Below are 25535 nucleotides of genomic sequence, written 5' to 3' on the forward strand. Positions count from 1 at the left end.
TAAGATGTACCGTGCATTTCTCTACCCAGCTAAGAGCAGAGCCATCGCTATCCCAGTGGACCTGGACAGCCAAGTGAACAACTTATTTGTGAAGTCCAATAATGTTGTCCAGAAGAGCCTCCTTAACTGGAAACTATCGGCCAAGAACACTTCCAGGAGAGACTCCGGGATGACAACCTCCAAAGACTATAGAAACATCATAGAAAGGCTTCAGGTGGGGGGGGATTGTCACTTCATTTCATCTAATGTGAATATTAACAATATTTCAACATTTAATCCTAGTACCGCTACCCTTACCACTATGGTTGGTTGTATGTTGCTCCATGGATAATAACACGGGAAGTGACAAAATGCAATGCAGCAGACAAAATACTGCAGAATTACTCACTACACGTTGACATTCTGGGAAAGTGTTACGTCTCTAATTCTTGCAGCTCGACTGTGTAAACTGGAAGTGTTCCACCTCCCAAGTTCAGGTCATCTGAAGTTCAATGGATTTGTCGCACACAAAGTAAACGTACACATTTGTGAGTTTACATTTGAAAACTATTTGCACAAGTTGACATAAAGAAAACTTATTGACCAGTCTAGTGTGCATGCCGCCCAAAGTCAGCCCACTGTGACCCTGAGATAAGCAGCAGCAGCAGCAAAATGAATGCATCCACTTTCTATGCCGCTTATCCTGCTGGAGCTTATCCCAGCTGTCTTCGAGCGAGAGGCGGGGTAATCACAGCCAATCACAGGGCACATGTAGAAAAAACAACCATTCCCACCCACATTGATACTTATGGACAATTCGGAGCGGCCAATGAAGCTAACAAACTCCACAGAGATGCCCAAGCGGAGAATCCAACCCAGGTCTTCCCATCTCCTGCCTGTGTGGCCACCATGCTAACCACCATTCAGTACATGAAGTTACGTGAAGTACGTGTAGTATTTCGTGAAGTTATAGCTTCTTCACCAGTTGTTTATGATCAAAGTAGCATTGGTGAGGATTTTCTAAGCTTAGTCTTGAGTCTCACATCTCAAAGGTTGCATGAACAACCAGAAGGACTTGACTATTTCAGAAAATCCTCCCTGTGCCCGTAACATCCTATGACTAAAAACAAGTGAAGTTAACTGAGATTAATGTCTAGAACAATTTTAAAGCGTGGTTTTCGTAGATAATCCGTTTCAAAAGGTCTCTTTCGAAAATCTAATACTTTTTTTCACTTTATTCTGCAGACTAGTTTCTTAGGCTCTGTACGAAAACCGAGACGATTTTTCAATAATTTTTGTTAAAAACAGAATTATACGAAAACCTGATGTATAAAAACAATGTTAGTATTTTTATGGTGTTTGCCCTTTGCTGTGTAGGACATTGTCTCAGCGCTGGAGGACCGCCTACGGCCGCTGGTCCAAGCCGAGCTCTCAGTCCTGGTGGATGTCCTGCATCGTCCTGAGTTGCTCTTTCCTGAGAACACAGAAGCTCGCAAGAAATGTGAAAGTGGAGGATTCATATCAAAGTAGGTCTCACGACTGTGTTTTTGGAAAGTTTCTTTTTAGGAGAAAGAATGAAAAATACGCCGCCGTGTTTACACTGATTGGCTTTTAACCCGTTAACCAATTCTCACATGATGAGCACTCATCCACACAATTGGTCATCGGTTTATGCCTGAGAAGAGCTCAGACTGGATTACGGGAATTGTAGTCACGTCATTGTGTAAGGCGAAGGGTTCAAAGCATAGTCTGGATGTTACGGTACTTTTAAGTATTTATTTTTGTCTTTGCCATATGGCTTGTGTCCACCACATCTGTCCTTATTACTGTTTTATCACAATAAGTGCAATTTTCTGTCTCTGTTTCTGTCTTTATCGCCAATGTCAGACTAATTAAACACACCAAGCAATTACTGGAGGAGAATGAGGAGCGCCTGTGCATCAAAGTACTGCAGACACTCAGGGAGATGATGACGAAAGACCGCGGCTACGGGGAGAAGGTACCCACCTCTTACTTACTCATCATCAGGACCACTGTTCATACGTCAGGTTTTCAACGTTCCGAGGTATCCTGAATTTCCCCGGTTTTATACACTATATAGACAAAAGTATCCAGACACATTTCTTAAGTAATTCACCAATCAGGAGTTGGACTGGAACCCCTGTTTCCACCTGAATCTACCAAGACATTTTGCATAATTCTATGCTTCAGGAGGAATATGCTCCAGTAACTGGACTTACAAAACAGAACTTACACATCCCTGGCATCCAGTCCATCAAACTTACATGACAGTAAAGCCAATAAAGCCAGGCTTCTATTTTCCCTTCTTGTAGTGCAGTGATCACATCGCTTCATACTTTGGTTTGTTTCAAGGCCCTAATATCTTGGCTAGCCTCTGAAGTGTGTGCAGCACGCTGACAGTAGAGGCCTTATTCATTCATTTGTACTGTTTATCATGCATCATGACTTTTGGTCAATAATACCTCATGGTAACATGCAGTAGGTCAAGCATTATTCACACTATTAATAGCATGTGTGCTCCACTAACACTAATGTCTTTTGGCTGCATTCATATGCACATCATAATCTCTAATGAATGACCTCGCTGCTCTTGTCTTTTTCCTGTTTTGAATTAAATGAACACAAGCACCATAGTAAATACAGGGAATTAATTCTAACTGCCGTCTAAAGATTCATTTTTAGCATTTAAAAGTGCAAAACCGTTGACCATGACTATAGGAAACTTTATTTCCAATATTTGCATTTTACATAGCATGCACAACAAAGAATATTAATCAAAAATCCACACTTTTTGTTAATACAATTTAATATTATAATTTTATTCTCCTTGTTGTATTATATTATTATTAGTGTTGTTGTTTTGTGTTTGTTGAACAGCCTTGGCAGGTCAGTTTTCTCATGTTTGGACATCAAAAATAGGCAGTATATTCTTAATATTAATTTATGGTAGGTATGCATAGTTCTGCTATTTCATACAAGCAACATCATTGTCAAGAAACAGTAAAAAATGTATGTACTATGTACAAATAATAATGCTAATACCTTATCACGGTGCATCCAAAATGTGGTATGACACAAGCGTGAATGGTTAATATGGCTCCAGGTTTTACGTTTTGATCCCATATCTTTACACGGTGTGTGTTTGTGTGTACATGCACGTGTTTGTGAGCGTGTGTGAGCTTCACTAATGGAGCTGTACTAACTCTCCCCCCATACTTTTCTCTTCCAGCTGATTGCCTTTGATGATGAAATGGATGTGGCTGAGGTTGATCATTCTTTCAAACTTTTACTAGTCCCCATTTCACCCCCACTCCCACTAACGGTGTATAAACATGCTTACTAGAAACCTTTTTGTCCGCAGCTTAGTCCATCCCATCCCAGCCGAGATGCTTTAAATATTCCGGGCTTTTACATGGCGCATCACGTGAATTAAAACTATCATCAGTGTCCATTTGGTTAATTAATTTCAAAGTGTCTCACAATGTGAAACAAATAATGTTTTTTTTTACATTGTGATCACTGCTTGTGATCAGTCATAATGAATATATGAAAAACATTCACAGTAGGATCCCTACGTCATTGTGGTGGTGCCCCATGTATTGTATGTACCTGGTTTATTTAAACTGCACTGGCTTCTAACCGTCATGTTGAAGGCTAGCGTATGGCTAGCTTGCATAGCTCCTTATATCTGCTGCCCCTCCCCATATGGTTAGGTCAACTGTATGAGGGGTTCCTTGCAAAACCTACTTGGTTCCCAGCTGTGTAGGAACAGTTCAGGCCCCATTTTGATGTTATTTCTGTAAAATTACTGCTGTGTTTCCATTTTTGCGGTTTTCTTGAACGGACAAAAAATTCCGCCAACACCATTCCCAATACTTACAGTACGGCTCCAATGTTTGGGATCACTTACAAATGTCTTTGTTTTCCAAAGAAAAACAAATTTTCCTCCATTTCACAAACATTTTTTTTCCATTTCACAAACAATTAAAATGAATCAGATGATTTTCAAAGAAGGATGTACATTTTTGCATAGAGGCCTACTATCAACAACTGTCAGTCCTCTGCATCAATCTCCTGGTAGGGCTGCTAATCCAAGTTAATCATTTTATAAGGCTAATAGATTATTAGAAAACCCATTAAAAATCTAAACTAAAATCTCTTACCATCTCTTCAGAGAGCAGCACAAACTGAGTCTAACAAGGACAGAAAAACGCTGCAGAACTGTGCAAGACGATAAATATCTGAGAGTTTAAGACAAAGACGCCTCACAGGTCGTCACCTGGCAGCTGCACTAAGTAGTAGCCGCCAATCACCAGTGTCAGTATCAACAGTGAAGCGGCGACTTCAGGATGCTGGACTTCATGGCAAGACTGCCAAGAAAAAGCCATAACTCAGACTGGACAAAAAAATTTCCAAGTGATCCCAAAGCGGTAGTGTATATGGTATATATGGTATCGTGACAGGTGGGGATGTATATTTATGCGGGGATTCACCACCCAACAGACCCGTATCGTAAGGTCAAGACTGCGTGGGGTGGCGTGCATGTCATACACCAATGTTGCAAAAATATGTGTGGTCATGACCCGTGGCCATAAGGAAGTGGATAAAACAAGTTTCCTCTTTCTGGTTGTTGTTGTGAGTGGGTGTCAGAGGGATGCTGGGTGTGACTACACCTCATCTCACATGTCATCACTGACTAATGTCAGTGAGCCTACAGTGGCCGCTGTGCGTAGTTTGGAGTGTTTTTGTCTTCTTGTATTTCCGAATGTTTTGTAGAAATCAGTGTTATAGTTTGTGTCAGTAATCCACACCAGACTTGGCCCGAAATGTCTGACCCGGATATTTTTTGTAACTTTTGTAACCTGGTTAGCGATGACGCTTAGCAGCGAGATGGCTGCATGTTTGATCTCCAACCCAGCCATTCTGTGTGCAGTTTGCATCTTCTCCTTTTGCTTGAGTGGCTGTGAGGTGACTGGTGATCTGTCTCCATGTGGTAGTCATGTGTTTGAACGGGGATCAAACCACGCTGCAACTCGCCCCTCACCCAAAGTCAGCTGGTTAGAGTCCAGCTTTTCATGACCTGAACAGGATAAATGGTCTTAGATGGATGGATGGGTGGACATGGCAGTAGATACTGAAACACAACAACATGATTCAGTTTTTGACTAAAATTATTGCTACATCTTCATGTGCTTCTAATACACTAGAATTGAACCGAACCCAAACACAACATCCACACGTTAGTAACTCAAAGGGATACCGGTTCTTCTAGAGTCGGGACACAATAGACAGATTCCGGCCAGGGAATCCTTTAGTAATAAATACAGCATGTATGGGTGTTTTATTTGTTCATATAACAAACACAGAACAATGCACAACTTGTATCTGTTTCCTTCCAAGCGTCCTCTATGTGTGTCGTACGCTAATGAGGCGTTTGGGAGGGCTGCGTATTTCTGAATATAAGAGGAATCTGTGCTTTTTTAAATTAAATATGGCTGCAAATGCTATAACTTTGATAAAGAACTTTGAATACATCACCGTGCTCGCCAGCTATTAAGGAAAATGTTAATGAATTTGTTATGTTCTGTATGTTTAGAGCTGTAACAATTAATCATTGATTAATCAATGATTAATCAGCATAACCATATGTTTTTGTGCTTTTCACTTTTGACGTTTTGGAACATTGAAAACCAGGGTTCTGCAGTAGTGGACATAACTTTTGAGTACTTTTGTTTGTTGTTTGGGGGTACCATTAAGAGGATGTGGAATAGATTATTGTTTCACAAGGTACAAAATTGATCATTGTCTTACCAATACATACATTTGTTTCAAATCAAATCAAAGAACATCTTTATTTTACAGCAAAATTCCAGTTAGGACTATAAAACAAGCCATTAGCCAAACGACATCTTATCCGGAAGCAAAAAAAATCTCTGCCTTTTAGGGAAATAGTCTTTCCGGAATTAGCAGGAACTATTATACATTCAAGTCTGTCTCGTCATCCCGCTCTCTTACACACGGATTACCAATTTAGGAATGGAAGTCCCCATCCTCTCCGTCATTGTGCTGCGATGACACTGAAGCGTTGTGTCTGCATGTTGCTTGGCATCACTTGCAGAGAAAACAGACCAAAACCCCAACTTCCTATCACGCAGACAAGACGACTTCTGTCAAGGCTGCAGGCATCAAGCTTCACGCCACACTGTTTGACACCCCCACACCTCTTTATTAATCATTCTCCAGAAATAGCAAGTTGATCAAACACGAGCCAGGGCGAAACAGCACACGGATATGCTGGCACTCGTGTAATCAGGCTGGATTATATCATTCACTCCATGTGCTCACCCTTCCCGCACGTGCACATGCGTTACATTTGTGAGGTTTCATGCTGGTCATAGATTGACACTGAGATAATGTTTCCGGCTTCTCCTGTAATTAGAAAGTAAGTTTGTTTTCTGAGAACTCTTATGTAACTGCTGCACGAAAGCATACGGCTGTATAAGCAACGGCTTTCATGCAATATATCCATGCATTGTACTATTATTAGGTGTTTAATACGTGTCACTCCCCGCTCACTTCCATCAGCACTCGTGCCAAACAACCTCAGACAGACGCTGCTTGTCCTCGTTTGTCCCCCCCCCCCCCCCCCCCTTCCACGGCGGGCCGAGTCAGGAGGCTGTTCTTTGTTTCCGCAGTCAACAGGGGGTGGTGCAGATATTCCCAAGAATCAAGCAGCACTGGCCCACTTTCCTTAAGTTAATGTGCACGGTTCTTGGGTTCTAGCCAGCTTCAGGACGCTGTTACATAAGACCAAACACTTTCTCCCCCCCCTCCTGTTTTTCCCCCCCGTCTCTTTCCTGGAATCGAAACTCATTTTTGCCATGGCAAATGACGATAAAAGGGCAGCAGACGCTGTTTGGAACCAAACAGCGGAAGTCTGACATTCTGCAGAGGGAGGGAGAGACAGTTGTCGTTTAAGATTTTTTTTTCTTGTATATGACATCTGACAAAAACTTTTTTTGCAATATTTAATCACCATTCATTCATGTCATTAAAAAACATGTACAACTGTAACTGTACAATGTTAATGTCATGGATAATAGAGGCAAATAAAACATACTCACTGAAATATACGCTGGTGGTAACAGTCATGATGATTGGACACCACATGATGTGTAGATATCATGTGATATCAGGAACCGGGGGTCATTTGGCCCATAACTACAGCCTAGCTTCTTGCTTTGCAGCTGGTGTGACTTAGACGCCAAACAGAAGGCGTCCAAAGCGCTTCCCACGCTAATGAACGCACAGACGGGCACAAAACTGTTATTGGATTTCCAAAGTTCCGGTAGTCTGTCAGTATTATTGTGCAGTGGAAAGTGTGTGCATATTTTGGAAACAGCACATCGATAATGACTTTGACTTAAAATCATTTTCCAGGATGCAATTAAAGTTCATATTGGTTTTGGGTACTCTTTATTTGGAATTAAATCATTATGAGATTCATTTTATCATCACTATATGTCAATAATGTAACAACGTAAACCATTGGATTACGACTAACAGTTTGAAAGTATGGATAAAATAGAAGATCCTTGAGAAAATCTCTGCAGGTTTGGAGAATGTTTTTTAATATACTGTATTTTCTGGACTATAAGTCGCACAAGGCCAAAAATGCATAATTTAGTAGAAAAAAAACATACATATGTCGCACTTTTGTGGGTAATTTATTTTACAAACTACTGGACCAAGGCAAGTTCTAATATTAATACAAAAATAAAGAACAGGCTGAATAGGTGTAAGATATGCTAACACAATAGTTATTCAGCTACACGAAAAATAAACATGAACAGAAAAGGTGTTTATGTAACATAAACAGTTTTTTCATTTATAAGTCACTCTGGAGTATAAGTCGCAGGAACAGCCAACCTATGAAAAAAAAGTGCGACTTATAGTCCAAAAAATACGGTAGATGCCAAAGTAAAGAACATTTTATTATAAAATCATGACCTACTGCTACGACTTTCATCCCTCTGTGTGATACTGTCAGTGGAAATTGAATTGATGGCTCAATAGAACTCTTCATTCTGCTGACTTGAATTTGTAGTACTCTACTGTATTTACTGGTTCTTGCTCTCTGCCATTCCCTTGTCCTATACCAGCAACCTCGTTGTCATTGTCGTTGAAACACACGTTGCAATCCCAAGTAGCCATGAAGCATTTTTGTGTGTCTGCATGCATAGTTTGTGTTGATCTGAAAGCTTGGCGCTTATGAAATAACAATGTACAGTCGTCCCTCGCTTCATTGCGGCTCAAATAGCGCATTCATTCTATGGCGTTTTTACAAAATAAATTAATGACTAATTGATTGTGGTTTCATGGATGACAACACTCTATTATTGGGCAAATTATTCCAAAAGACAAGTTCAATGTAGTATTCTGGCCACTAGGCGTCAGTAATGTTACATTTTTCTTACATGAAAAATGTTCCTCCCATTCCATGTGGAAGTGGTATGTTTTTGGCTTCATCCCCACACCATTTGAAACCCTTTCTTAAGTAAACAAATTGGAGGCTCCCTCACCTAAATAACTAGCTTGGAAACGTGCTTTGTTTAAAGCGGTGCCCATCACTTGGGTCTCTGCAGTGATCCTGTAGTCTGCATTACGGTTGGGTAATGTGGTGTAAAGAAAGTATAATAAGGGCTCTAATAATGGGGAAAGTCCTAGGCTCTAACTAGATCAATTCATGGAATTCACTTATCGCGGTCAGTTCTGGAACCAATTGACTGTGATCAACGATGGACGACTGTATTGCTGCATTGATTAATCGTTACCAATAGGGGTGCATCACGTGGCAGTCATGTGGCACCATCACTAATTGACCATCTTCCAACTTTTTGACTAACATCATCCTTTTATTCCCACTTAGCTGGCACCCCCACCTGAGCCCGAAGTCCCCGTTGAGGTGTGTTTAAGTCCCATATCGCCTGGGTCTCTAATATGGGTCACTGCTGATGATCCGTCATAGCATTTTCACCGATCCCACCCCAATCCAGTGTGCTGAGTTTGTGTGTGAAGGAATAAGTGAGATTGGGTTTTATTGATGAGCTTGTTTTGCCCCTAGTTACCACCCCCCCCCCCTAGCTTGCCCCCCTCAGTTACCATGGTTTGTATGTCTTCCACACTAGCCAGCTAGTCACGCACTTCACTAAACAAATTAGGACTTCTACCATGGGACGTACACATGACACAACATTCCTGATGGGTTCAGTTCTTGAGGATTATGTTTTTCCCTCCAATTGGACCGTGTGTCGGACCGATTGGAATGACACGCGTCAGACACACTCCTGAATGAAATATGAAATTGCAATTTAACAGTTTAGCTGGGCGGACAGATGGAGATGCTGCAGTGTTGTCACTCACAGACCGGGGGCCTCAATCAGGGAGGATTCCCTCTGCGACATCTCCACATGCCCGAGTGATGCCACTGTTGCCACTGTTGCAAGAGGCCTTACTTTGTCACAAAGACAGAAAGCCTTTTTGCCTTTGCCAGGTCATGACTGTCAATATTTGTCAGAAAATGACACAAAAGCTGGATTTTAGCGGCGATTCTGACTTGGAAGAAACTTTTGATGAGCTCATGTCCAATCTCTTTCTACCCAGGGCTGCATCCTGAAAACTCTAAATATGCCTTCTATGATATTTCTATTTATTTTTTTCAATTAAAAAAAGCTAACAATAAAAATCAAGCTGCAGACCACAAATGGCCCCCAGGCTGCACTTTGGACACTCGGTCAGTGCAAACCTAATTTTCCATGAGTGTGAAGATTTTGTTCAGGAGTGTACCCCCTCCCCTCCCCCCACTTTGCTGCATGACACCACTATAAAACCGCATGATGTCATTAGCACCCAGGCCCCCCTGCATCCCGCATGCAAGTACAACTACTAATGTGCACTGTATTAACAAATTCCTTCCCTTTTTGTAATCTTTGTTTGCTTTCTGCTAACTCAACTCACCCTTTAAAGGAGCTTGATCCCAGTCAGCCTCAGAAGCAGCTGGAGGATCAGAGGAGGGTAGGTACTGACTTCGGTCCTGCTTCAGGCCTCCCTCATTTTGGCCTGCGTCGCACTGCGTCCACAGCATGGCACTCCCTCACCTTCCCTGCAACACATGAATTATGATATGATATCATACCGTACGTAACATTAGACTGTACCTTATTGTGCTCTCCCTTTGTGGACTCAGGGAGGGACGTGTAGATACACTGACTGACGGCAGGACAATGCACGTTTTTCTTTTATATAATACCTCAGCGTGAAGAGGGCAAAGAATAAATGCTTTTATGTATTTTATGTTTATCATAACAATAGCAAGTCACAAGACATGTACAGATAAAGAAAAGTGAAAGTTGACAATGTAAACGATCTTTTCATGTACACCTGAAATGTTTCATGCTTGTTTGTTGCAAGAGCGTTAACTATAATCCCCTCATGACATATATCTTTCTAGGGGGAAGCTTTGCGGCAGATTTTGGTAAATCGATACTACGGCAATGTCAAACCTGGTCCGAGGAGAGATAGCCACACGCCCTTCAGCAATGGCCCCCTTTCTTCAGGTGCCCAGGGGAAACCTCCTACCGGTGGGTGTATTCATATTATATGTGTCCTACTGTTACCCTGGGAACGCATTGCACTGCCGTTTCATGAATTCGTCAATAAACAGATCAATTAGAATACATTTGAAACAGGCTTGTTAAAATAACCTGTTTACACCGGGAACAAATACATTTGTGTTAACAAGAACAACTTTATTCCTATCTTAACACATAAACAGCAGCGCTCGATTCCAACACTGTACTGTATCTCCTACTAACAAACATATCTCCATTCATCCTCGGAACACAGCGTCCCTGGGTGAGGTACATTCACGGACACTACGGATATCAACACAGGAAAAGCTGGCACTAGGAGACCATTCAGGGTCTGCTAAAGTTCACCATACTGTACTTCTTTACGTCCATGATCACTGGATAAGACACGGATTACATTTACTGGAGACTGGGTTTCACACTCACAACCCCCGGGCCCTTTGCAGCCCACTAGGACATATTTTGTTGCCCCCTTCTTGACGTCAAATGTAAAAGAAGCACTTAAAGGGACAATCATAAGTGCGGCATGGGACATGTAAGTAAAGTAAATAAACTATGTTAACCCTAAACATGTAAATTCAGAAACTTTTGACAAAACAAGTACCGCAAAGCATGCTGGGAGCAATATTTGATGCCTCCCAACCTCACCCAGACCTGGTAAACTGAGTTTGAGACCCCTGCTTTGCCGCATCTATCTGCAACCCCGCATTAATTAAGAGATAAATGATACATATGGTGGTACCATTTAAAAAACATTACATCTACAGTAAACTCTATGATGACATAATGTTGAATCAGCAGACTTGAGGGTGCTAGACATTATACCACATCACGTCTTGAATGTGCGCCCGTTTCCCGTCTGTAGATGCAGAGAGGTCAACGTGCTTCTTCTTTTGTTCATGATAATAATAACAACAATAATAATAATTAATCCCTTTAATTATAATACCTTGTGTTTACAGTAACCTATTTGCAAAGAGAACCAAAGACCACATTTATCTTCAAAGCTTCCACTCAACCGTTTATTCCAACTCATGGCTCTGTCTCTCATCACGGATTTGACTCCTGGTTCAACTCGATCGCAGCTTTGCAAAAAGACAAATGAGATCTCTAAACTCCTCTAAGGTCATGGATGTCTCGCTCTTGGTCTCCCTGTGCACAGCGTAGTGTGTTGTTGCCAGGCGACCGCAGCGCCGAGCTCTGTCTAGAAAGGGCTGTGTTGTTGATTCAGTTGCCCGTCCGGCCAGCGATGGCTCTGATGGGTGCTGTTATCTCACCGCAGCTTGCCAGCGTACCCCTGTGGAGTCAAGTCGCTCATTGTTATTCTGCATCACGTCCCCGTTGATCGAAATGTATCCTGTGGCTCCTTTGCAGCTCACAAGACCCCAAAGGACCCTTGAATGCGTACAAGTAATTAGTACATTTAGTTATATAAGAAATAAGAACCTGCTTTTTTGTACTCCTTGGTTTTTGATGAAACTTATCGCCAAATAACCAAACATACGAGTCCCTTGAATTACTTTGAAGATAGCGGTTCTTTTACAGTTGGGACACTATAGACAGATCCCGTCCATGGAATTCTTTGCATCTGTCGCCTTCCTTCTCATTTCAAGCACTGTGCTGCTGCTGATGTGATCAAGTGCAATGCGTAGTTCTGGGTGGTAGAGAAATCATTTAAGAAAGCTGCAACATACGATTTTGGCACATAAAACTAATCATTCTCCATAAAATGTGTTTTGTGTTAACATTTTGCATTTTATTGGATTTGTTTCTTATGGGAAACATTTAGTCTGTTTTGTATGCTTCAGTTTTTGGAGCAGATAAAACCCCAAAATATAGGTTCCACTTGATTATATTTGCATAGAATAATTTAATTTAGTATGCCATTCCAGATTTGAGAAATAATTAAATCATTTAACATAGTGTTTTTCTTTTTAGGGCTCTCAAATGATTAAACATTTGAATCAGATTAATCACAGTTGTTAAATGAATTAAACATGATTAATCACCATGAGCAACAATGTCTCAAATATGCCCATTTTTACGATATATGTAGTAGTAAAAGAAAGATATTTTTGTTGAGAATTTTAACAGTCAATGCCACTATTCTTGATGGAAAATACACACCGAGCCTAGCCCAACTGACTCCAGGCGAAAAGCAGGGTACAGCCTGGAATGGTCAAGAGCCAGTCGCATGAAGAACAACCATTCCCACTCCCGTTCATACCTACGGACAGTTTAGAATCACCAATTACCTTCATTGTGTGTAGAAATCGTCAATCAAGTGCAGTTACATTTGTGCCAGCATTGATTTTCAAATGATTCCATTAATGATGTTTTTTATTTGTTCATGACGCAGGATGAAAAGTATTTCCGAACGTCAAATGTAGGGACAGTTCCTTAATGCTCTCCAATTGAGTTATTCTAGGGAAATTACCTTGCTCGTTCATGCACTCGTCCTGGAATGCTCGGCATTATAACCATGTTGAAGAGTAAGCGGGTGGGGCTGTGGATAGTAGCATTCATTACAATTACAATGGATTATGTAAGTAAATACATCAGTAAATTATACAGTTTAAATGCAGTTTTGTCATATCCATTGAATGAGTCTAATTGGTGTTTTTTTACGTTTTGTTTTTGGAGCTGTAGTTGTGAGTTCCGGGGTCGGAGGTCGAGGGGAACTGAGTTTGGCGGAGGTCCAGTGCCATCTGGACAAAGAGGGGGCTTCTGATCTTGTTATTGACCTCATCATGAATGCTACCAGCGATCGGATCTTCCAAGAAAGCATCTTGCTTGCTATCGCGCTGCTGGAGGGTGGGAACACGGTCATCCAGGTGAGCACCGGGGGGGGGGGGGGGGGGGTCACATGGGTGCTGGGAAGAATGAGTGAAGCGCAACACTTGCACGTCCCAACCTGTAATAACACTGGAGTTTGTGCAGAATGTCAACATGTCGATGTTATCTATATGTTTTAAAGCTCAGTGTCAAGAATGCTAGTTATTATATCAACGCTGTCAACCGCTAGAAAAATGAGTTGAGCTCAAAAAAGGATATAATTTAGACATACTGTACTTTCTTCACTGTTGGACTTGGACATGTTTTAACTTGTTGAAGAATGTAGTGAGTTCAGTGGGGACAACTGGAGGTCACAAAGGTCATCTGCGAGTGAGTCTGCCCGTCCGAGTGTGAAGGCATGACTTCATTGCATCGCATGTACCTGCACTGTATGAGCGTGCACGCTCGTGCACTCTTTTGTGTTGACTTGCATAAACAGATATGTTGCATAATGGACTCGTATTTGCATAGTAGCATTACCTGACAAGGTCTGACTTCCCAGAGAGTACACAAAGGCGCTCACATGACTCACGTTACATAAGCTGCTGCCTGCCCGCAGCGATGACGCCAGAAGCTCGGGCCGCCCAGCATTCCAGCTGGATTCTTAAATGGGTCATGCCTCGCCGGTGGAAAGAGGGCAATGAGAGGCCCCAGCCTTTTGGGGGCCTGGGGATAGATCCAGGAGATCTACCTGAAGAATAGCCCTGTAGCCTTACCGAGCGCAGATGAACTCATTTGACTTCTTGACTGTGCGTGAAGGTCAAAAAAGAGTACAAAGGGACTCGCTGTGCTCTGCAGAATGGCATGCATTTTGTCAGGGATGCGTGTCTATTGTTTTCAAACTCAGGCAGTTGTAAACACTTTTGGATGCTAATGCTTCACACCGTACAATATTTACGTTGCAGAATGAACTTTAGCTTGTGAGTTTGCATTTTTTATGTGGGTTTTTTGCTGCAGCTTCAGTTTTTGGATGCTAGCTTCACTTGTTTATTGCCTGTAGTGACGTCTCATAGGTGTTTGGGTCGTCAGGGCAGGAACAAGTGGGCTTTGTAGAAAGATGCTGTATGGTCTGGAGTGAATTTGCAACACATCAGCAGATGCATCACATTTCCCTCGCTTACATAAGTTGCCTTGCCCCCATTTTTAGGACACAAGGCTTCTTGTTGTCCACATGAAAAACAAGACAAAAACATGCCCATTGAATTCTCCAAGGAGGCTGTTTATTTGCTTTTGGGATAGTCCGGGCTCATAGCCATGACTGCACATTTTGTGTGGAAGTAAAGACCAGAGAGGAGATGATCTGGGGTCACACGCAGAGTCTGATGGGTTGCCTGCACACGTCACCGACCTTTTGTTTGAACCCATCCATTTTTTTTAGCAAAAGTCAGGTGTGTTTTGTCACCCATGTGTGTTTTTTTCAGTGCTTGAATTTTAAAAAATGCATTGAATGTCTAAGCTCAGTTTCACATTGAGTAGAATAGGTTTTGACTGTGCAGACTGCACTTAGAGGTGAAAACAATATCAGAATCAAAGAGCTGTTTATGAGTGAAAAACATTAGTCATTGCCAGCACACCCATTCGGAATGCCTTGAATAGGCCCGCCACGATAATTAATCAATTAATCAATGAACTGCACAATAAATGAAAACAAACAAATAATTTAAATTTGATATATTGACATGTGGAAGCATGTTTGTTTTTCTCTCTCCCTCTCTCTCTCAACCACACAGGCTAGATGACAGATTTTTTCTCATTTTCTTGTCATAATTCCTACTTTATTCCCATCATTTTGACTTGGTTTTGACTTGATTTTCCCAAAATGACAACTGTTTTTCATAACATTTTGATTTTTTAAACTATTAATTATTGACTACTAAAATGTTTTCTCATAAAAATGTGACTTTTTTCTCTTAATATGTTGATTTTTTGTAAAATTTTTAATTTTTTTTATTTTATATTTAATTTTCTTGCTTCAAAAATGTGAATTTAGAATATGCCTCGAGCCAATAAAAGAAACAAACAGCCACGGGCTGCAAATGGCCCCCGGGCCATACTTTGGACATCCGTGGTTTAAGTAATCCTCCCTGAAAAAATTAATCATCGTGATTAATATATATAAATTAAAATATATTAAAATATATAAATGTAATGTATATAAATGTCTGACCACAGTCATGTCATCAATTTGCATCATCAATTTTCTGCATCTTCAACAACCTTTTCAACTTTGAACACATGAACTTTGACCTTGCATGCGCCGTAGCATCCAATCTCACATCGTGTGCCTAATGTAGTCACGTTGTTGCCAAGTCAGTTTCATACTTCTTCAATCTGTAAAAGATTAGCTATCGAACAACATTAGTTATTGTTATAAAGAGGAACATTTGGTGCACATGCGTCCAACTTCCAGGTTGCTACGCAGTGTAGCAGAAGCAGCCTAGCGTGAAACCAGAGGTGTAACATTAGCAGACATGCTGCACACACAACGTGCCATTAAAAAAAAAAAAAAAAACGCTCAGCGGATAACTTGTCCACTTATCTGCGCCCACCATCAGCACCCGAGTAGCTCGGGGATACACTTGTAGGCTGACTGGTAGGACGCAGAGCGTGTGTTTGTGTGTGTCGTGTTATGTAAGCAACGAAATGCAGAAGCGCTGCTGCGCCATCCTCACACCACCGTCTTCATGACCTCAGATCCTGTCACAGGAGAAAACAGGTGCCACCCTCTTACTCAATCGGCTTTTTGCGGCTCCCCTCGGTCTTCTTAGCATGATTTACCGCCCGGCCGTCTCCTACCCCCGACGGAGTTCAAGTTCAATATACAGTTACCTCCTGGAAAGCTTAAAAAAGCCTCTGCAAAGTGAGATTGTCATCCTCGGCGGCATTAACATGCCAGCTGTCCGCTAACTGCACAGTGGACACAAACGGTCTCTTTTGGAATCTCGCTAGTGACTTTATGGATGCTTTAATCCTTTCAAGCCTGCCTGGTGCCGCTTTTTTTTTCAGACAAGTTCATGTCCGCCTTTTTGTGATGTGTCAAGATTTGTGTTGCGTGTTGAGTGTCAAATCACTAACCTTCGTAACGTGTTGGTCAGCCAACAGGGTGCCAGGTTGTTAAGGTGCTTTTGGCCAACAGGCACGTTACGCAACGGGACCGGACTGATGCTACGAGCTGCGACAGCAACGGTTTAGCAGTGGAGATGAAAGTACAACCATCCTGTGACATGCATGATGACACACGTTGGGCTGTTTCATGTGTAAGCAAACTCGCTCCCGCAGGCCTGATGACCGGGTCACATGGGCGGAATGCAGTCAGCGAATTGGTCAGAAACGTTAAGCTGAACCCGTTGAACTAAGAACACCACAGAGTCATTTAGGAGGCTCGACTATGATTCAGTTGATTGTCATGTGATCAGCTTTAAAGCAGCAGACACATCGACAACAAAATGATTGAGTTCAGGAAAGTGCGCTTCGAGGTGCAACCCACTCTGCTGCGATGTGATCACATTCCCTGAAATCCGGAAGCTCTTGATATAGTAATAATGAAACTATACTTGTGGCAGTACTGTCAGGAATGCTATTTCTGGCCAACATACCTCAAAAGGTGTGAAGTCAAACCAGTTAAATGGTAAATATTGAAAAACCACAGCAAGTACAAACGGGCGATTAATTTCAGGAGGACTCCGAGGATTGAAGCGACCATTCAGTTATAGGCTGCATTCTTAACGGGTTCACGGCTGCCAGCCTTACCAATAAAACCGAAAACCAGACATGCTGTCAACTGAACAACGGTCTACAGTAGTCTACAGTCGAGTTTTTCGGCTTCGCTCTATCTCTTTTTGAAAAATACGGTATTCATAAAGCATCCTCTTTTGTGTTTGAATTAGTTATTAATTAGTTATTAATTATTAATGTGCATACCGTATTTTCTGGACTATAAGTCGCTCCGGAGTATAAGTCGCACAAGGCCAAAAATGCATAATTAGGTAGAGAAAAAACATACGTGCATAAGTTGCACTGGAGTATAAGTCGCATTTTTTTTTGGGGGGGGGGGGTAATTTATTTTACAAACTACTTCTAACAATAAAAGAGTACGTGTAAGACATGCTAACACAATGGTTATTCAGCTACACAAAAAATAAACATGAACAGAAAAGGTGTCCAGTGTTTATATAACATACAGTTTTTTTTTATTTATAAGTCGCTCTGGAGTATAAGTCACAGGAACAGCCAACCTATGAAAAAAAAGTGTGACTTATACTCCGAAAAATACGGTATTTAAGTAAATATTGCATTTCCACTGGTCAGTTCCAGTTTTGCTTTGGTCATATGTGACCTGTATCTGTTTTTATATCTGTTTGAAAAGCACAAATCAGATTTTTCATGTATTTGACAGACCAGTGCCAATAACGTTTATATAATAAGTTCTATTTTATGTGATAATCTTGTGAAACAGTTGACCGTCTGACAAGTGTCGATAAGTAGCTCTGCTTCCATACAGTAGGTCTTAATGCTTCCTTATCACATCACTTTTGTATGGCCCCATTTTTTGAGCGGATTGACCCCCCCACACACACCCCATCCGTCCTGGCTTCCTCCTGATCAGCTCCTGTGAGCTGATGTAACAGCGTTAGGCTGAGGCAGCAGCGTGCCCTCACTGCAACCACTCAGCTGATTACTGCTCTTATGTAAGGAGGGATTGTTGGGAGTAAAATAGGACAGAACATATGAGCCCAGCCCCGTGCACAAAACAACAGGTCCGTGCACACAATGCCATTGAACAAGGTGGTCCTTTGTACGGGCAGCCATAATGAGACATTTCCTTCCTCACTTTGACGCTACCACTCTCTTAATAATAAGGGAAAAACTTCTGTGTTGCATAATTGTGAACCACGTTGCTGTTACGTGATCTGTGGTCTGGAATCACATAAAATACTGTGTTGGTTTTGGCGTCCGCATGTGACCATGTGTGCGGCATGTGCATGTTTGGTGGTGTCTCCAGCAGGGTGGGGAACAGTGGCTCATATTTGCATAACATTTCCAAGTCATGGGTCGCCGCGTGGAAATCCCCAATCCCGTCCTTTCTTCTGACGCTTGTCTGCATCCAAGTATTAAGGTGACATAACTCACAGCAGATGGGATAAGATCAGGTGAGCACAGTGAGGTCCTGCTGGCGCTGTGAGAGTGGCCTTACGTAACCCTGATAGGACCGTACACGGTCTGTTGGGCTGGTTCTTCAGGCTGCACGCCGTTTACAAAAATGACCGATCATTTTCATTTAGAATCTCATTTACGTGTCAAAGACCTTAGTCAACATCATGCCACGTTTTACTATGTTACTTCCTGTGAAACTTCATGATGACCAATCTTCATTAGTGATACGGAAAGTTAACTAGCTGTTAATCTGAGTTAACTCACCAGAAAAACAAAGCTCCATTGCATTGAATTGCATGGCATGCAACACGGACACGGACCCTTGAAAGGCTTGCGACGATGTCAAAGGGACAGAATCGTTAATCAGTCGTTCTTTTGGTGTGGTTATTGTGTTGGCATGTTGGCCACACAGCCAGAAGATTTGGGTTCGAGTCTCCGTTGTGGAGTGCTTGGGTTTTCTCCGGGTAGTCCTGCTTCCAAGAATATACATGTTAGGTTAATTGTCCGTAGGTATGAATGTGTGAATATGTGTCCAATCCAGGGTGTACCCCCCCTTATCCAAAGGCAGCTGGGATAGGCTCCAGCATCCCATCATTGAAAAAGTGACTATTTCACCGAAACGTGGAAGCACGTTATGGGACATATTATATCTGAAAGTATTCTTTTATTGTATTTTTTCCACAGCGGTCATTCTACCATCGTTTGACGGGGGACAACAAGTCTGAGAAGTTCTTTAAGGTATTTTATGAGCGCATGAAGCTTGCCCAGCAGGAGATCAAAGCCACTGTGACGGTCAACACGAGCGATCTGGGCAACAAGAAGAAAGACGAGGAGCCTCCAGACAAAGACACTCCAGCACGCAAGAAAGGTGATTGGTCCCGAGTGTAATTATTATTATTATTATTCCGATGTCCCGTGTGATGTCTGAACCCGATCGCTTTGGCCAGTCAAGGACGTGCTTCTGGTGGCCGTGGTCACCGAGGAGGCAAAGGAGCAGCTGGTGGAAGCCTCAGCCGTCACCAAGAAGGCCTTCACCACATACCGGCGCGAGGCTGAAGCTGAAGAGCACCAAGCAGCTGCTGACGGCTCTTCCGTGCCAACCGCCGACAAAGGCCAAGACGATGGCGAGATGAGCGTTATCATCACCATCATGCAGCCCATCTTGCGTCTCATGCAGCTGCTGTGTGAGAACCACAATCGAGATCTGCAGGTCAGTCATCACGGCGTGAAATGGGCTTCACATCATCGCGTGGCCTGTTCCAGCTTCAGACAGTCGCTTGTGTAGAAATGAAACTCGGTTGAAAATAGGCACTTCTTCTTGCAGCTGTTTCCATGTCTGCTTGGTCGCAGTCTGGTTTCGCTTTGAGTGTTGGGATTTAGTGATGGCAGACTTCTTTTCATGCATGAATGATTTAAAAACCGGGTTTGTGCAGAACCGATTTGTCTGGCCTCATCTGACACCCGTGCTTAAAATAATCACCTCCACTGAGAAACTTGTCAATGAGAAACATCCTGTTCCAAAACCAGCAACCAAGAGAGGATCTGTGTTGATTTCCTATCAACGTTTTATTGATTTCAACTATTTCTCTCCCCAGAACTTTCTACGCAATCAGAATAACAAGAACAACTACAATCTGGTTTGCGAGACGCTTCAATTCCTGGACTGTATTTGCGGCAGCACCACAGGAGGTCTAGGTCTACTCGGACTTTACATCAATGAGAAGAATGTGGGACTTATCAACCAGACTGTGGAAAGCCTGACTGAATATTGTCAAGGTCCCTGTCATGAGAACCAGGTGACCAAGATACACACACACAATAAAGACACAAGTATGTGGATGTGGGAGAGGCTCTGTTTTGTAGCAGTTGAGAGCTGCCAAATTAATTTGTGACTTTTCCTCATGTGGGAGTTCCAATGTGTCTCTGTTTGAGAAATCATACCCATTTACGTCATGGTGACTTTCAGTTTGGTCAACACAATACAGGTTTTGTTTGGGTTATGTTATAACATAACCCAAACAAAACCCAGGGTTTTACTATTAATTAGAGAGAATGATGAAAAAAAATATTTGTTGATTTGGTAAATTAATCTGAGAATCCAAGAATGCTAAACTCATCACACAGCAACTCAACACTTAAAAAAGCTCAGCAGGTTCCAAATAACTTCCATGCAAAACAACTTCACTGTAAAATTTCCCTCACAGGAACCTTGGTTAGCTTGATAGGAATACGATGGAAAATGTGCGCAAATTGAGGCAATTTTGGTGGAAATGTCAAACTTATCATAGTGCACCCGGGTGTACGTTAACCAAGGTTCCACGGTATGGTTTTCACAATCTGGAGGGTCACTTGTTGGTCTTGTTTTCATCGAGCTGGTTGCTTGTATCCCCAGCTCTTCCATTGTTCCTCAACTTGAATCTTACCATCAGCCTTGTACGGCTATCATTGCTTCTCGTACGGTGGCCGTCCTCTGGCCCATGGCTCCAGCAACCGACCCATGACATTTCTTACGCTTTCAATTTGCGTAAACTGCTTTAAAGGGAGTAAAACGCAATAAAAAAATACATGTTAAAACAACTAACCTGCCTTTCACCCTAATGAACATTTATTACGGATGACATAGAAACAAAGTACAAAGTCAACCCTCGGGAAACTTGACCTCAAGTAAAGAAATGTGACCCACCCCAGAAGCACATGACCGTGTCCGCAGGGTGTCTGATGTCCAAATTTGCATGTGTATCGGTCATTAACGTACAGCCTTTGGGTGCAATTTAAACTGTTTAAATATAGTTTCCTGGAACACTGCAGACCGTCATTAGCACAAGACATGGACTGGCTGTTACTAACCAGATGGGCTCCGCCAATTACACAAACATCTGTATAGGACTGCATATTCGGTAGTTGGCAACCAAGTTTGACGCATTCATAATGTGTTTACTGTACAATGCTTACATTGAGGAGTTTGTTGAGCGATCATTTGGATTATTTATTTACTGCTTACTACTCTTACTGCTAGAGTTCACACTCTTACTTCCCATTTGATCGACTGTAGCCTTCATTGGTATGAGAACATAGTCATAGTATGGACTCGGTGTGGTTACATGTTCCATTGATAAATGGATTCATGGCAATATACTCAGTGATCTGTTTGTGTTCCCCCTGCAGAACTGCATTGCTACTCATGAATGCAACGGCATCGACATCATCATAGCTCTCATCCTGAATGACATCAATCCGCTGGGAAAGAAGAGGATGGACTTGGTGTTGGAGCTAAAAGTAAAGTGATCAATTTAGTATTTATTTTCCAGCCTGTTCCAGTCATCCAAGGAAAAAAACAACATGGATCCTCGCGCATTTGCGATTCAGCATTCACAGCCATGCCAAAAATAACAATATGAATATGTGAATATCTGAATATGTGTCATTTAACGCAACGTGAATATATGGTATGTTAACAGTTTTACAATAGTCCTAGACAGTACTATAGCTCAACAGACAGGACTTTTATTGCAAATGTATGGGAACTGACTGTATATTTCTGAGATTAAAATGTACAAAAATATATATTAACTTGTCATATAGAATGATGTTTCCATCTCCCCACAGAATAATGCCTCCAAGCTTCTTCTTGCCATTATGGAGAGTCGCCATGACAGTGAGAATGCAGAAAGAATACTGTACAACATGAGGCCCAAAGAGCTGGTATGTGTATTACACCGTATACGTATGTCCCCTCAGTATTTGGATATAAGATGCAGATTCCATGCTATTTCCATGCAGGTTGAAGTGATCAAAAAGGCATACATGCAGGGTGAGATCGAGGTGGAAGAGCCTCAGGAGGGTGAGGAAGGAGAAGAGGAACATTCCGCATCTCCACGGAATGTTGGCCACAATATTTACATTTTGGCACATCAAGTAAGAGAGCAATCGGCATTCACGTCCCCGTCCCCCCATGCATGACCACATGACGCATATCTACTGTGACATTTCCTCCTTGTGACATGTTCTCATTGCCATGAATTATGCGTGACACGTCCATTAACAACCATTCTCCACATATCTTTTTTTTCATCAATGAGAATTGAAATTAAAACACACTAAAAACCAGCACCTCACAGCCACGTGATTAAACAAACATCTTGGGTTTGATGAGCACACAATGGAATTGCTGGGTTGCTAATGAATATAGACAGTTGCGAGAAATTAAGATGGATGACTAACATATTAAAGAGCCGGAAATAATAAAGTTACACCCACAATGCTCTCGTCATTAACACTAAAATACGAGAACACACACCTTGGTAGGTCGATACATGCCAGTGGCACTTATTACTTAACTGGGTCACAATTTAAGCTAATGTTAATATGCTACACCCCCATGGAAAAAACAGCCCAATTGAAACGATGGACTCACACAAGAATGTATTCATGCAGACTGACATGCTGTAAGAACACATATAGATATGTTAGACGCGCTATTTTCATGCTCTACATTCATTATGAATGGATGTAAGTTTTCACCGCTTTGTGACTTTGCATGTCTTTCTGCAACACACCATGCACACTCATACGACTGAAGCAAATAATTTCATTGACATGCACCGTCATTCTCATCCATCTTCCTGATATGCTAAGTGACGCTAAGTGGCCGTATTGAAATGTTTGCCCTGCGGCTGCAACACGGGACACCAGCTGCCACGGGGGCACAGCAATAATATGCTGCATCTAATTATTAAATGTGAAAATTATATATAATAATTAAAATTAATATAGTAAAACAATTTATGAATAAAATATCTTATTAATTAAATATGATTTAATATTAATATAATTAATAATATATTAATATTATTATCAAATCAAATAAAAAAATTAAATTAATTATTTAAATTAATTAAAATAATTAAATTATATATAATAATAAATCATAATTATACATAATAATTTCATGTAGAATCAAGTCATGTGTGTGAATATACGACATAACCTCCAAAAATGTTGTGCTGCTTGTCATTTCAGTTGGCGCGACATAACAAGGAACTGCAGGGCATGTTAAAACCAGGGGGGACGTACGGCGAGGGCGACGAGGCACTGGAGTTCTATGCCAAGCACACGGCTCAGATCGAGGTCAGTCACCTCGGAACCGCTCCTGTCGCTTTTCATTTGTTTATTGACATCATTTGAAAAATCCACTGAGTCGTGGCGCCTGTGTCCGTGTTTTGGTTGGAGCATTTTCAACTGTGAGTTGGGAGTTTTGGAGGTGCCAGTTTTTCAGGTTTCAGGTTGTGCTTTCTAGCAAGCCCCCATGTTTGCTTTAAATTCCATAAATTATACATATTCCCTTATACCAGACTCAGAGGTACGTATATTCTGCTTATTATGTACAGTATCTGTTATTATTTCACCCCAGCAGACACATAGGTGGACCTCATAAGGCCAGGATCTTTAAAGAGATTGACTATTGGCTCTTCTTCTGTCTAGATTGTCCGACTGGACCGAACCATGGAGCAAATAGTTTTTCCTGTTCCCAACATCTGTGAGTTCCTCACCCAAGAGTCCAAGCTACGTGTCTACTATACCACAGAGCGCGATGAGCAAGGCAGCAAGATCAATGACTTCTTCCTTCGCTCTGAGGATCTTTTTAATGAAATGAACTGGCAGAAGAAGCTGCGAGGTACTCAAGAGGCCACCGGTGACCCAAACACCGTTCCCTGTGCGTCTTCCTCCTCAACTTTTTTATTCCTTCTAGTTGTTAGATTACTGTGGGAGTGATTGGGAATATGAATGGATGTCTGTCTATGTGATTGAGTGCTGATCTGTCCATGGTGGAACCTAGCTCTCATCCTGTCAGCTGGGGGGAGAAAATTTGAAAATAATTTCCATCTGAATGGATTTGGATGAAAATTTCAGGAATTGTTGGAAATTCAAGACTTATTTAAAAACAAGACATATTTATATATATATTTTTTTAAAGCCGGCCACTCGCTCCCAAAGACGTATTTATACATTTTTTACGTATTTTTGCACAAGAGGCACAAAGAGGTGATGATGCAACTCCACAATGAGCACAGATTCATGCAACATGCATGGCTCAATATGCTTTTTAGAGGAAGGAAGGCAGATTCTAGTTAGTCATGGTTCTGTCTGCGTTCTATGAATCTGTCTGTAGTGTCCCAACGTTTAAGAGACTGAGTCACCAAAGCGTAGATGCTTTGTTTGGGCATTCCATTCCACGGACTAGGATAGGATGGATAATTCAGATATATTTTAGCAATCATTTTTGTCCGGTAGCAGGCTGACTCAAGAGTTGTTGGATGTAGAGATGAATCTGTGGTGCCCAGTAGATGCATGTTATCATGGGAAGAGAAACTTCTCCCCTATCTGCATGAATAAGCACAACTGGAGGGTAACGTTCCGGTGGTGCTCACCCTTTGTCACGAATGACGTCTATTGCTGAACGTCTGAAAGTCCCCACCCGCAGTTCCTCTATTGGAATCAACAACAACATTACTTGGCATTACACTGATCTCTTGACTGACATCTGAGTTGGCGTTTGAGCTAAATATTGCATTCCTTCCTATTTTCAAACCCCTGGGAAGCAGAAAATCACACTTCTCTCTTCTCGGCGGTTATGCTATATGCATGATTACATGTCCGTCATTTAAAATGGCCATCTTTATCAGTTTCATTGATTGGTCTTTCAGCCCAGCCCATCCTCTACTGGTGCTCCAGGAACATGTCCTTCTGGAGCAGCATCTCCTTCAACTTGGCTGTTCTCATGAACCTGCTGGTGGCCTTCTTCTACCCACTGGAAGGTGTCCGTGGAGGTTCGTCAGCTAAATACTATATCACTTATCACGTATATATAATCAAATTTGATCTATTCTTGTTCAGGTC

The 25535-nt window shown here is 41.8% G+C and overlaps 1 protein-coding gene across 13 annotated transcripts in view; it reads left to right on the forward strand.

Annotated features, from left to right (window-relative positions):
• Positions 1-25535, forward strand: part of itpr1b (inositol 1,4,5-trisphosphate receptor, type 1b) — a 72978-nt gene that overhangs the window by 34645 nt on the left and 12798 nt on the right. For 4 of the 13 annotated variants that reach the window (XM_078794424.1, XM_078794423.1, XM_078794427.1 and 1 more), the window contains 17 exons: positions 30-214; positions 1357-1505; positions 1867-1978; positions 3230-3265; positions 8930-8965; positions 10027-10074; positions 10511-10640; positions 13293-13483; positions 19323-19506; positions 19586-19848; positions 20234-20434; positions 21804-21914; positions 22245-22340; positions 22419-22553; positions 23658-23765; positions 24120-24351; positions 25343-25465. In XM_078794424.1, the coding sequence (XP_078650550.1) occupies positions 30-214; positions 1357-1505; positions 1867-1978; positions 3230-3265; positions 8930-8965; positions 10027-10074; positions 10511-10640; positions 13293-13483; positions 19323-19506; positions 19586-19848; positions 20234-20434; positions 21804-21914; positions 22245-22340; positions 22419-22553; positions 23658-23765; positions 24120-24351; positions 25343-25465 (2340 nt within the window). The remainder of the gene's footprint in view (positions 1-29; positions 215-1356; positions 1506-1866; positions 1979-3229; positions 3266-8929; positions 8966-10026; positions 10075-10510; positions 10641-13292; positions 13484-19322; positions 19507-19585; positions 19849-20233; positions 20435-21803; positions 21915-22244; positions 22341-22418; positions 22554-23657; positions 23766-24119; positions 24352-25342; positions 25466-25535) is intronic. The other 9 variants (XM_078794425.1, XM_078794431.1, XM_078794426.1 and 6 more) reach the window with 6 other exon arrangements.

Source organism: Doryrhamphus excisus, linkage group LG11 (genome assembly GCF_037039965.1).
Source record: "Doryrhamphus excisus strain RoL-2023G ecotype Guam linkage group LG11, RoL_Dexc_Guam_v1.1, whole genome shotgun sequence".
Taxonomy (NCBI): Eukaryota; Metazoa; Chordata; class Actinopteri; order Syngnathiformes; family Syngnathidae; genus Doryrhamphus; species Doryrhamphus excisus.